Source organism: Microtus pennsylvanicus, chromosome 1 (assembly GCF_037038515.1).
Source record: "Microtus pennsylvanicus isolate mMicPen1 chromosome 1, mMicPen1.hap1, whole genome shotgun sequence".
In the NCBI taxonomy this organism is placed as follows: domain Eukaryota; kingdom Metazoa; phylum Chordata; class Mammalia; order Rodentia; family Cricetidae; genus Microtus; species Microtus pennsylvanicus.
In genome coordinates, this window is record NC_134579.1 from 119703322 (window position 1) to 119717639 (window position 14318).

Sequence of the window (14318 nt, forward strand, 5' to 3'; positions counted from 1 at the left end):
TGAGAACTCGTATGTGGTGTGTCAGCAGGGAGGCAGGGAACCTGGATACTGGGATCATGTGTGGGTACTAACACAGTGACGGGCTTGCCAAGGGGGCTGCCCCCTGAGTTCTGCCCCACCCTCTCTATCCCATTCACACCGCGCAGCATAGCACAGGCATTCCAGGAGCTTACGTTCCCAAGCCAGACTTAACAGCAGGGGATGCACATCACTAGGAGGAGGAAACTGAGAACAAACAACCCAGAGCAAGAATATCGACAAGGAGCACCCATCAGCGCTCTACAGAGAGACCCGCACACACTCCACACAGCTCTGCAGGCAGGCTCTGTCCATCACACCCGGTTTCATGGTATGAGGATGGAGCCCAGGACCTCACACAGGCTACACATGTGCTCCACTACCGACCCACACTTCAAGCTCCTCTTTAACTTCTTGTTTAAATTACATATTTTTACTATTTTATGTGTGTGGGTGTTTTGCCTGTGCACCATGCATGTGCAGTGCCTGGAGGGAACAGAAGGGGACAATGTGAGCCCTCATATGTGTGCTGGGAATTGAACTCAGGTCCTCTGCAAGAGCAGACAGAGTTCTTAAGCACTGAGCCATCTCTCAAGAGCAAAGTTCTTTTTTTTTAATATTTATTTATTTATTATGTATACAAATGTTTTGTCTGTGTGTATGCCTGCAGGCCAGAAGAGGGCACCAGACCTCATTACAGATGGTTGTCGCCCATCATGTGGTTGCTGGGAATTGAACTCAGGACCTTTGGGAGAGGCAATGCTCTTAACCACTGAGCCATCTCTCCAGCCCCCAAGAGCAGAGTTCTTAAACACTGAACCACCTCTCCAGTCCCCAACTTTCACTGTTTTAAAATTTTTTTTGAGTCAGAGTCTCATTAAGTTGCCCAAGCTGGCCTTGAACTCACTTTAAAAAAGACATACTTTTATTAGTATTAATTATATGTAGATGTGTGTCTGTATGTTAATTAACCCGAATTTATTGTTTATTGTAAATTTTATGTTAAATGCACAATATCTAAAACACACTCTGCTGGGCAGTGGTGGTCTCTGCCTTTGATCCCAGCTCCTGGAAGGCAGAGGTAGACAGAGCTCTGTGAGTTTGAGGCTAGCCTGGTCTACATAGTAAGTTCTAGGACAGGCTAGGGTTATGTAGAGAGACCCTGTCTTGATAACCCCCTCCCAACTGTCCTCCCCAACCCCCTCACCCCCCATCAAGTGCTCAGTTTAATATATTAGTGGCTCACTTCAGTTCCCCCTTAAGTATTAGCGATGCATTTTAGACTCACAGAACACTGCAACCTAGCTTTCCCTAGTTTAGCTGATCGACGGCCAGCAGTCAGCCCAAAGACCTTTCTTTCACATGCTGGGCAGCATAACCAGCACCCTCTGACCCATCTGTGGTTTTGTTTCTTTGAAACAAGGGATCTCACTATATATCCCAGGCTGGTTTCAAATGCCTGGCATCTAACAATCCTCCTGCCTCAGCCTCCTGAGTGGAAGGAACGAGAGCAGTCCACCGTTACCCTTGGGCTCGGTTTAGTAGATTTCTCCTCCACCAATACGATTGTGTCACAGAAAACATTTTATACTGTTTTAGTTTTTAAATTTCAACCAAATTCATTTATATGAAGCAAAACAAAACACAAATCTGTTCCCGAGTTGAGCGAGCCACACCGATGTCCTCTTTGTCACCTTCCCTCTGGACATTTGACGTGGACTGATTGCTTACACTGGCTGCAGTGGTGCCTCTCTCCTCTGCTTCTGAAAGTCTAGAATTAACGTTAGACTTTGAGAACACACCTACAAGTCAGAGAGATTAAAGGCAAGAGCAAGCACCTATTGCTCAGAGCCACACCCTACCCCGCCCTGCCTTGCACGCAGCACCTTTAAGGTGCAATACAGCTGGTGAAATTTTGCTCATACACTTGCGGTCTTGCAATAAAACTTGGTGAGAATTTTACCCATGTGGTGGTTCCTCTTGAAAGCTGCTTGGTTCCTCACCAACCCTGGCCCTGCACTACTCTGGGAAAGCTTAGCAAGATTGGGAAACCTAGCTGGTGTCTCCAAATGATGGCGGTCGCTCAGTCAGTTTGGCTTGGTGTCTCCAGCCATCACTGTTGGGGTTTGTGGTGATTTGAATATAATTGGCTTCCATAAGCTCCTAGGGAGTGGTAGGTGTGGCCTTGTTGGAAGTGTGTCACTGTGGAGGCGGGCTTTGAGGTTTCATATAGGCTCAAGCCACACTCAGTGTCTCAGTCCACTTCCTGTCGCCTGTGCAGGATGTAGGACTCTCAGCTACCTCTCCAGCACCTTGTCCTTGCCTGTATGCCACCATGTCCCACCATATGATAATGGATTAAATCTCTGAACTGTTAGACACCCAAATAAAATTTTTTGTAAGAGCTGCTGTAGTCATGGTATCTCTTCACAGCATTAGAAACCTCAACTAAGAAAAAGTTTGAATTGTGACTTCCCCTAGGTCATGTATGCAAGTCCAAGCCCTAGTCATTTAATTTATTTATTTTGTGTGTGTGTGTGTGCACGCATGCATACATGGCATGTAACATGTGGAGGTCAGAGAGCAACCCAAGGGAGTCAGTTCTCTCCTTCCATTGTATGGGTCCACTGGGGGTTGAGTTCAGGTCATCAGGCTCGGTGGCAAGCACCTTTGTTTGCTGGGCTACCTTGCTGGTTCTCATTTTTAAAACATCTCTTATAGAGCTTTATTTAATTATTGAAAAGATCCAAACACTGTGTTTGAAGAAACAGACCTACATCTTGTTGTTTGGTTGGGTACCCTCCTGAGAAACTCAGTCTTACTCTCTCATATACTTCCTCTGCTTGGCATTATGGGATTGCACCCCACTTTCCTTCTTTTCTTTCCCCCTCCCTACTTCCTAATAGGCGTTCTGTACCCCAATAATAGGCTTCTCCACTGATACAGTAAGCCAGATCAAGTTGAATTAAAAAGTAAAAGACCAGGTTTAGTCTGAGCAAAGTAACTCCTGGGTGACTCCTGCAGCCCCCAGAGATTGAGGAGGGAGAAGACACAGAAAAAAAAAAAAACACGTGATCAAACTAAAGGAGCTTAAATACCCTGTAGGCACAGGGAGATGCCGCCTCTGCCATGAGCTGGGTTTGTGTCCAGTCATGATGCTTTAGGAGGGGACTGGGCAGCTGGCAGCTTCAGTCAGGGGTGTGGAAGTTGACTTTTTGGTGGTTTTTCTGAGAGGGTGGGGTTTGGAGAGGCAGGAATGGGGCTTTCAAGGGGTGAGCTCTTTCCTTCTAGATGATGCTTTACTTTTGTTTATGAGTGTTTGTCTGTGTGTATGCATGTGCACCAGAAAAACGTGTCAAATCTCCTGGAACTGGAGTTACAGATGGTGGTGAGCTGCCATGTGGGTGCTGGACACCAAACCCAGGTTCTCCAAAAGAGCAATGTCCCCTCTTAAGTGCTAAGCCATTGTTCCGGTCCCCTGTATTGCCTTTCTTTGGTTAGTGTTGTTCATTTGTACAGAACTAGCCACGAACAAAACAAAGCACTGTTCCTTTCGCATGTCCTGGCATCTGTCCAGGAACGTGGGCCAGGTCTCCTTTTAAAAAGCACTGGAAAGCTCACGGAGACTTGTGTGTGACTTGCCAATCCAACAACAGAATATAAATGTCCTTTCTCCCCACTCTTTCCTACCTCCATTCTCCTCATCCCCAGAGGGTCAAGGATCCTTCCAGAAAGAGGCTGTGTGTTTACAAAGAAATACATGGACACATTTGGCCCGGGAGTGAGAGATTCTATTTGTCAGGACATCTCCAAAGCCACTGTCTGCTCAGCAGAGCACAGCTTGTCATTTTATCTGGCAGCAGTGTGAACAGGGCTTCTGGATGTTATTTGATGGGGTGTGAACAGGGCTTCTGGATGTTATTTGATGGGGTGTGAACAGGGCTTCTGGATGTTATTTGATGAGGTGTGAACAGGGCTTCTGGATGTTATTTGATGGGGTGTGAACAGGGCTTCTGGATGTTATTTGATGGGGGTGTGAACAGGGCGTCTAGGACCTTCTCAGCCTGCAGCCTCTTCTCACCAGAGAGATGGTTATGTAACGGGGTCTATGCAGGTGTAACTACGCTAATATTAACGATGGTAAACCATAATGAAGCTTATTTCAGAGTGATTACATATATAGAGAGATGATATCACCATGTGTTAAATAGGAGAGAAGCAATTGTATGAATGAGATGGGTGTGCTTATTTATTTTTATGTAAACAACTAAAACTTGACAATATTTGACACTGCAGTGTGCAGGACGTCTGACCATTTCTTAACGCCCACTGATGGTTTGATCTTAGAATTATCAGTGCCGAGGGCGCTGCTTTGCATAAGAACAGAGTACAACATGGTGGAAATGTGTTGAGCCACCTCAGGAATCATTGGGAATTTGGTCCTAGTCCTAAGACAGAATTTATTTCATGATTTTAAAAAATAAAACCCAAGTCAACTTCTTTTTTTAATTTTTGTTTTTATCTAGCCTTCTAACACAATGTGGGCCACACCTCCAACAGTTTGACACTTAGACATTGAGAGGAATGAGAGGGAAACACTGCGAGTCTCTGTTTTCTGCATTGGAGCCTTGATGTGTCTCTGAGAGCAGAACACCACTGCTGTTCCCGACCCACAGTGGTCTCAGTGGGAGCCGAGGTGCTGCTGCAGGGGTCACTGCTATTGGGTGGTGTGACAGCTCTTGGAGGACAGTGCAGTTGTGTGTTCGGAACCAACAGTAACGTCACCAGAGGTGACAAGCACAAGCATTGCCGGGAGCACCTCAGAGTCTTATGTGTTTGATTGATCTGGAGTTAGTTTTTGGTTATTGCACATTCAGAGATCTTTGCTGTCCCCCAAACTTCCCGGACCCTGCATTTAGTTACGTATGGACTCGCAGCTTAAGGAGCTGGGGTGTAGAGTTCCTTTTGTGGATGCTGCATGGCGTAAATCGTGAGTTTCTGATAGGTGGATTCTCAGGGTGTTGACAACCCTTTGCTCTTGTAAGCAGAAGTGTTAAAAAAAAATCCTTGGACACAGTTACTTTCCCAACATGGTTGCTATAAAATGAGTTTCTAGGCTGGGCGGTGGTGGTGCACGCCTTTAATCCCAACCCTCAGGAGGCAGAGGCAGGCGGATCTCTGGGAGTTTGAGGCCAGCCTGGTCTACAAGAGCTAATTCCAGGAAAGCTAGGGCTATTACACAGAGAAACCCTGTCTCGAAAAACAAAACAAAACAAAAAAAAACCACAAAAACAAACAAACAAACAAAAAAAGAGTTTCTAGATATGGAATTGTTGGGTCAAGGGTCTTTGTGATTACAATGTCGGTGGAGACCACCACAAATAAGAGGTAACCCCATCACCACCACCACAGCAAAGTACCAAGGCCTATCTGTTCTCCCATCTTCACCAACACGGTGAGAATGCAGGAGGCATACAGTTCACTCTGTGTTGCTGGAGCAAGGCGTCAGTAGCTGGGTACTTTATAAAGAAAATAAGTCTATTTGGCTTATGATTCCGGCACCTGGAAGGTCCAGACTGCCTGTTGCTCTGTAACATGGTGAGGGAAGAAGGAGAGCTGGCTGCTTGCTGAGGGAACCATGCACAAGCGGTCTAGCCCCTTAACCAAGTGCTTCCAAGAGAACTACAGTAAACCCATCTAAGGGTGGTGCCTCCATGTCTTAGTCTTGTTCTACTGTAGACCAAGGTGCAAGGTTGGGTCTCACTGGGACAGAAACAGTCCTTGGAGCACAGGATTGTCTGGGTGCGTGATAGCCTGGCTTCTCACGCCTGCTCCCTGTGGCCGAGTCACTGAGCCGTGTCCTTGTCTCTATGTCTCTGCAGAGCAAGCTGGTCAAGTACTTCAGCCGGCAGCTGTCCTGCAAGAAGAAGGTGGCCCTGCAGGAGCGCAATGCCGAACTGGACGGCTTCCCCCAGCTCCGCCACTGGTTCCGGATCGTGGACGTGCGCAAGGAAGTCCTGGAGGTGACCACAGGCTGTCCCAAACCCCTTGGCCCTCACTGGCTGGAGACCACCTTTGCTACTTCCTAGATGGCAGGGCGTGGGATATGCCCAGCACAGACCCAGGCACATAGCAGGCCCTCAGTATGCCAGACGAAGGCTTGCAGGATCTCAGAAGTCTCTGAGTGGGACTGTTGAGGGCAAGGCTCTCAAGCCAGCATTTGTAGTAGGGGTGTGGGGGTGGCCTAGAGTCAGGATTTTATTCAGATCTGCCATGAAATGGAGTCACCCTAAGCCACCATGTTGACCAGTGCTGCCCACTGACTTTTTGCTGTGGTGGGGGTATTTTGTTTGTGTTGTCTGATAGAGCAGCCATGGTAACTATAGCTCCTGGAGCTCTAGGATTAGTATGGGGGACCAAGGATCCAGATTTCAAATTGTATTTGATGTAAATGACCGGCCATTGCTGCCATATTGGATTGTAGAGATTCAGGACACCAGCCTTTCCACGTGGGTCATGAGGCGGGAGGGTCGCTCAGTGGGTGAAGCGCCTGCCGTGCAAACACGGGGCCTGAGTGGAGTCCTCAGAACCCACGTGCAAAAGCTGCGTGTGAAGACATGTACTGGTAATGCCAGCGCTGCGGAGGCAGAAACAGGTGGATCTCTGGGGCACACACACACACACACACACGCACACGCACACGCACACGCACACGCACACGCACACACACACACCAGCATGGCATGGATTTTTGCACCCCTAGTTTCGCTTCCAGGATGCCCAGAATACCTAGGGCAGTGTGTTTCTTACAATATTCTTAGGATGAATGAAAGGCCACATTTTAGTTTTCTTTCTGATTATTGTGATGAAAGCAACTTTTCTTTTTTTGAGGGGAGGACTGATTGATTGGCTCACAATTCCAGGCCACAGCCCATCACTGCAGGGCATCAGAGTTGAGGCGATCAGTCATGCCCAGTGTCAAGAGCAGAGAGAGAATGAATGCACGCTGGCTAGCACTCACCTTGCTCTCTCCTTTTCCATAGTCTGCAACCTTATGCCTAGGGAGTGGTGCCGCCCATAGTGGATGGGCCTTCTCACCTTAACTAACGTAACCGGAACAGTCCAATGTAACCCTGTCCACAGGTCAACTTGATGTAGAAACTCCCTCCTTGAGACTCTCCTCCTAGTGACCCTAGATTGTGTCCGAGTGACAATTTAAACTAAGTATGATGATATAAATGATAGTTTAATTGCACAGCTTGCGGTACTTCTTAAAGGCTCCGGGATCATATAAATAATTGTGGGGCAGGGAAAGCAAAGTCAGTCTTCTAGATAAGGGCTGAATAGCAGTGGTTTTCAAACCGTGTCCGATGGGCAGCCGGTCTTAGTTTGACTGACAAGATGTGATCTTATCTTATTTTGGCCCAACAACTTAAAACCTGTTTTCCAAAGACTAGAGATCTCTTTTTTAAAAAATATTTATTTATTTATTTATTTATTTATTTATTATGTATACAATATTCTGTCTGTATGTCTGCAGGCCAGAAGAGGGTACTAGACCTCATTCCAGGTGGTTGTGAGCCACCATGTGGTTGCCTGGAATTGAACTCAGGACCTTTGGAAGAGCAGGCAATGCTCTTAACCACTGAGCCATCTCTCCAGCCCCCAGAGATCTCTTGCTTCAAAGCCACAAGTACTAATTATACAGAGGGTAATCCTTTCCCGACGTGATGAACCACAGTTAGCAGCCCCTTTGGTCCCTGAGATTCCACCAGATCACCTCTTTGGGGCTCTTAGTCCACTAGAGAGACATTCGGAGGCAGGGTGAGGAGTGAAGGCTCCCTGCCTGCAGTTCACAGGCTTGTCCACCAGGGGCTGCCCTCACGAAGTAAAAGGGATATATGGAGCCAGCTATGAGACATGCCCTGTGTTCAAATGTTGCCTCCACCACGCTCTTGCTGTGTGACTTGGGCTAAAGGTTTAACTTATCTGTGCTTTAGCATCCGGGTCTGCAGGTGGCGGTAACAAATCACGTTTGCTGACGACACAGTGCAATGGTAGAGACCTTGCCTGGCATGTGTGAAAATCGAAGTCCAGCTTCCCCTGTAAAACAAACACGCACAAAAACACACATACATGCACAGATGGACACATACACTCACATACATATCGCACACACATACACAATACACATCCACACTTATTCACGTACACCTCTGGACCTCCATTCACACTCAAAGGCACACATGTACACATGCAGATACATCTGTGTGCACACACATACACACATACAGTATATATACACACACACCCTGTGCATATGTGTGCACACACGACACACATACATGTACACACACACCTTCCCTTTCACCTGATCTTTGTGGCGTTACAGGAAATCCGTGTTGAGTACTGTAAATACGACCCCACCTGAGATGTCACCAGAACATACACAAGCTCTCTCTTTCTCTCTGGCCCAGGCTGCTCTGGCCCTCTTCATCTTGTCATGAATAGATGTGTGTGTGCTCCCTTATGAGCCTAAGCACCAGGGTGACACACACAGACACAGACACACGTACACACGCATGCACACACCCCTTCTAAATCATAGGGTTAAAATGTACAGTCGGCTCCCACAGCAAAGAGAGGGCTTTAGCTTGTGCATCTGTGTTTGTTATCACCAACTGTCAACGTCACACAACTCAAAATGACCTGGAAAGTCAGCACTGAATAATCATCTTATTAGGACAGCCCGTGGCCCCATCTGGGAGAGATGTCTGATTGCTAACTGATACAGGAGGGCCCAGCCCACTGTGGGCGGTGCCATCCCTAGGCAGACCAGCACACGGTGCTCCTCCAAGTCTGCACCAGGTTCCTGTTGTGTCCTGATTGTCTTCAGTGATGAACTATAGCCTGGAAGTGTAAGCCAAGTAAATCTTTCCTCCCAAGTTGCTATTGGTCAGAGTGTTTTATCAGGGCAGCTGGGGTCAACCTAGAATAGCATTGTTCTCTGAATGTTCAGCCTGCAGCCCCAACCCCGCCTCATCCCACTGAAGGAGGTTTACCTGCTCCATGTTCCTGCCTAGGTGACTCAGTTTTTATCCCATCCCTGCCCTGACTTCACAGTCACTGTCTGGGCTCTGGCTCTTCCACTGTAGCCCTTTGTGTGTGTGTGTGTGTGTGTGTGTGTGTGTGTAAAATGGGATTTATGGATTTTGCTTTATCTGACTCTGTATGTTGTTGCAGTACATAGTCATGGCCAGGAGAGGACAGAAGGAGCCCACTCTATCACCCATGAATCACTGTCCACAGATTTACAAGTCTTATCTAAATAATAACACACTATGCTCCTGTAAAACCCTTCACTACTATCGGGTACTCTGAATGAACTTGAGGAGCTCGTTGGTAATGTTGCAGACTTACGTAGGATGTGGTTTAGGGAGGGGGCTGTTTGCAGGGCAGGGCAGGGGCCCCCTGTCCCACACCTTGCGAGCTGGAAATCCTGCTTCTCCCATCCTCAGCTCCCTTGTTCACACAACTCCTTCCCCCTGGTTCCTACCATTTCTCAGTCTTACCACATAGCCTCACGGTGCTCAGTAATTGTCAAGATTCATTTCCAACCTCAGCCGCCCGTGGGACTTGGGCTGCCTTCCTCTTAGGCTCTTAAAGCCCCATATGACTCTTCGAGCCTCCTGTGGGTACATCAGAAAGGAAGCTGAGGGTGGAGGAGGTTTTGTGTTTAACTGGCCTGTTCTGAGTCCACCCTGGATGAACAGAGTGGCCATCTACTCACAGAAGGCTGGAACGGGCTGGACTGCAGGTGTGGACTGTTGCTCATGTACTGAGTGTGCACCTGCACTCAGCACCTCCATTTTATAAGTGACGAGCAAGGCCTAGAGAGGTTAAGTTACCCATCCAAGTGCATGGGAGACTAAACCCCAAATCCAACCAAGTGTTTACATAATACAGTGCCTCTTATTGGGTACCTGCAGAGGGCAGTGTGAGAGGTGCTATGCTGTTTCCCTCTGCAGTTCTCCCGAGTGCCACAAGAGGGTGGTATGGAGATCTGGCCAGGCACTTGGGTTCCAGGTCCAGCTGATTGCCTTTGTCCCCTCCTCTAGGAGATCTCCCCTGACCAGCTGAGCCTGGAGGACCTTCTAGAAATGACAGATGAGCAGGTGTGCGAGACGGTGGAGAAGTACGGAGCCAACCGTGAGGAATGTGCCCGGCTCAACGCCTCCCTGTCCTGTCTCAGGAATGTGCACACATCAGGTAAGCATGAGCAGTCCAGGAGGTCAGGACTATCCCCAGCTGGTCGGCATGGTTCTTTATGCTTCCTGTGCAGGTTGGCAATAAAGGGTGTACCCTGAAAAGCCACCTCGAGCAGAGATTTGAAAGCAGGCGGGAATTACCACCCTGCAGAGGATGGCTCACTATGGGTCCTGGGTTATTAGGGTCCTGATGTGGGAACCCTGGGAGATCAGGGTCTCTTCAAACCTCAGATACTGGGAAGTGGCTTTGTGTTCTAAGTAGGAGTTCTGCTCGTTTCTGTGCAAAAACACTGCATTCTTCGTGAGAGAAAGCAGGTTGTAACTGCCCAGGCCCTGACCCCCAGGGACCTGCAGTTTTCACTGTATTTTCTACGGCAATCCTTCCATGCCTACCATTATATTCTCCCATTCTCCCCTTCCTTCCTTCCTTCTTCTTCTTCTTCTTCTTCTTCTTCTTCTTCTTCTTCTTCTTCTTCTTCTTCTTCTTCTTCTTCTTCTTTTTCTTCTTCTTCCTCTCTCTCTCTCTCTCTCTCTCTCTCTCTCTCTCTCTCTCTCTCTCTCATTTTTTCCAGAGAACTGGTAAGATTATTTATACATATTATTTTAAAATTCTTTTTCTCCTAAGAAAAATTCTGTGGCTTTGTTTTATTAATAATTTGCAATCTAAATTTGTCATCGTTTTTTTCTGTGTCGTTCCAATTAGTCGCTCAAAATTGTGATGCGGGGCTGGGGGTATAGTTCAGTTAGTTGGTAGAGTGTTTATGTTAATGGAGTGTGGTGGTAAAGGATTATAACCCAGGCATTTGGGAGGCAGAAGCCAGAGGACCGGGAGTTCAAGATCATTCTTGGTTACAGAGAGAGTTTGAAGCCAGTGTGGAATACGGAGATTCTGTCTCAGAAGAAAAAGCACGTTAGTGGAGTATTAACAGTAGGCTGCTGAAGCTTCCCTACACCCCTGGGCTCTCTGTGAACTGTTGCAAAGACCAGCACTACTGATCCAGTTCTCACCACAAGGTGGCACCGTCGACCGCAGATCTGGCGCAATCTGGCGGCTGTTAATTCTTACTCTGGTTAGAAAACACACAAAACAGCAATTATGATTTACAGAGTGACTGTTACCTGGCAGTGAACCAGACAGAACCGGTTTCCAGTTCATCTCAACAACCATGTTAAGAAAAAGCTAGTTGTGGAGGCATAGGTTTGTGGTACCAGTGAGGCACACTGGTCAGCCAGCCTGGCCCACGCAGCCAGCCAGTTGAGTGAGAGACACAGTCTCAAACAATAACAAAACAAACAAAACAAAACAAAAAACCTGAGGCGCCACAGGAAAGCTGTGGTCAACACTGGCCTCCACATGAGTGTGCAAACATGTATATGTGTATCCTCCCACCAAATTGCGCCAAATCACTATGGGAACCCAGAAATACCTTTGTGCCCAGGAAACGTGTTTCCTGCTTATCTGTGTTCTAACAGCCCTCCATACATGTAGAACACATTGTGCACACAGCCAAGGCATGTTTCCTGACACAGGACCCAGCCTGGCAGGCACACGGGGAGACAGACATGTCAGATTCGTTCCCCTTGCATCTGTATCATCGCCATTTGTATGTGTGTGGTGCTGGCGACTGGACCCAGAGCCTTGACCCTGCAGGCAAGAACTCTACCACGGAGTTGCATCCTGACTGTATCCCATACCCTATGTCAAATGCTGGCCATGACCCTCTGCTCACACTTGTCGCTTAGGGTTGTGAGCTGTGTCCATCTATGCTTTGAGGGAGAGCTGAGGAGTCAAGAGAACTTACGCTCTTTCAGAGGATCCTGGTTTGAGGACTAGCTCCCACATGGTGGCTCATAACTGCCTGTAAACCAGCTCCAGGGGATCTGACGCCCTCTTCTGTCTCTGCAGGTTCCTCCAGATATGTAGCATGTACTCACGCACGAGCACGCGTGTGCACACACACACACGTACACGGGCATGTACACACAAAAATATATATACACAAAAAGACAGACATGTGCATGGGTGCCCATGCACACAGACACACACACACACAGACACACACAGACATACACACACACACACAGACACACATACACACGCGCGCGCGTGCGCGCACGCACGCACGCAAATTTTACACCTTTAGTCCCAGAATTTGAGAGGATGAAGCAGGTGGATCTCTGTGAGTTTGAGGTCTGCCTCCTCTGCATAGCAAGTTCAGGGTAGCTAGGGCTACATAGTGAGACCCTATCTTAAAAAATTAAACCAGCCAGGTAGTGGTTAATCCTAGCACTTGGGAGGCAAGGGCAGGTGGATCTTTGTGAGTTCAAGGCCAGCCTGGTCTTCAAATCAGGACAGCCAGAACTAGAACTACACAGAGAAACTCTATCTTAGGCGGGTGTGTATATGTGTGTGTGACCAAAACAACAACAACAAAAACCAAAACTAAACCAACCAAACAACAAAATTAATATTTAAAAAAATCATTTATTTAATGTGCGTTGGTGTTTTGTCTGCCTGCATATCTATGTGAGGGTGTCAGATCCCCTGGAACTGGAGGTACAGACAGTTGTGAGCTGCTATGTGGGTGCTGGGGATTGAACCCAGGTCCTCTGCAAGAACAGCCAGTGTTCTTAACCTCCGAGCCACCTCTCTAGTCCCCAAAATAAATTTTAGAAAAAGGAAAAAACCTCTCACCTCAAGTGCTTTTGAAGTTTCCATGACAACAGCATATGCTATGTCCTACTTCTTGTGACGGCCACTGAGCTGGGTTCTGGACAGCACTGGGTATGAGCTGCTCTGCCCAGCTCTTGACACACGGGACCAAGGCCAGTGGTGCTCAGACCTCTTGGGCAACAATGCCCACTGGCCCCCACCCCTTCTGTGGTACCCACAGGTGGCTGTGTCACCACGTCGTATTTTTTGCCTTTCATTGGGTGCCCCTTTTTCATAGACTGTGCACCTACCTCTGTTTGCTATGTGCTCTCAGGGTAAGGGATGATATCTGGTACACAGTTAGAGATGAAAAATCATTTGAGGCCCCCTTCCCTTTGCCTGCCCATGAAAATCCAGCCGTGGCTTGATTTTCCAGGGACTGAGGACATCTAAGGATTTGGCTTCTGCATGGACTGCGTTCTCATGTTCCTTTCCAGCCCTAGCATGCATATTTTAGATTTCTTTATTTGTGTATATGTTTGTATATGTAAATGCATGGTCTATGCACATCTCTGTGGATGTGTCCACCTGGGTGGAGCACAGAAGGGTGCCCCAGTGCACCCCTGAGGCAAGGCCTCTCCAATAGGAGGCAGCAAGATCCAGCAATCCTGTCTCCATGCTCCTCAGGGTTGGGGTTCTAGGCTTGTGCCGGACGCCTGGTTTATATCTGTGAGCTTGGATCTGACCTCCAGTGCTGACTGCATGGCAAGCAGTCTGTGCCGAGCCATCTCTGCGGACCCTAAAAGCTCGATGACCCACTAATTCTGCAGCACCCCAAAGGAAGTGTGGGTGTCCCATCTCACACTTGCCCCTCTGTCCAGAGCTCCCTGCCGCTCCCCATTCATATCCTCAGACCCAAAGTCTGGCACTCCAGAGCGTTTTTTTCCCTGGACCCCACAAACTGACCTGAGCTGACCCTTGGCCCCCTAAGAATGTCACATACATTCATGGACCCCCAACGGCTGTACCATAGAGTCCCTCCCCACGTCTCCTTCTGCCTCTCACCCTAGTCTTATCCTGGCGAATTTTACCCTAGCTACAGTGAACTCCTTGGTTTTCCGTTAGTACAGCTGACTGGATTCTGCCGTGAGGCTCTGCCCCTCTGTAAATGAATGAACACATGCTTCCGTCACGCATGCCTCACGGCGACTGTTTTCTCATCTGGCGCCCTCATTGAAGCAGCGCTGTCCTGTAGACACAGTTGCTGCCTCTGGCTCTTGGTCCTCAGCATCCTGACCAGGCTGAATCAATTCTTTAATGTGGGAAAAATTGCAGGGAGGAGCCGCATGCTGTGCCTGCCATAGATAACCACCAGGGGG

General features: G+C 48.1%; 1 protein-coding gene across 3 annotated transcripts in view; it reads left to right on the top strand.

Annotated features, from left to right (window-relative positions):
* The window catches only part of Ksr2 (kinase suppressor of ras 2), a 367153-nt gene that overhangs the window by 73461 nt on the left and 279374 nt on the right, over positions 1–14318 (top strand). For all 3 annotated transcript variants that reach the window (XR_012911504.1, XM_075981914.1, XM_075981904.1), the window contains exons 2-3: positions 5901–6041; positions 10137–10287. Coding sequence is in view for 2 of the 3 variants with exons in the window: in XM_075981914.1 (XP_075838029.1) it covers positions 5901–6041; positions 10137–10287 (292 nt within the window). In the remaining variant the exon portion in view is untranslated. The remainder of the gene's footprint in view (positions 1–5900; positions 6042–10136; positions 10288–14318) is intronic.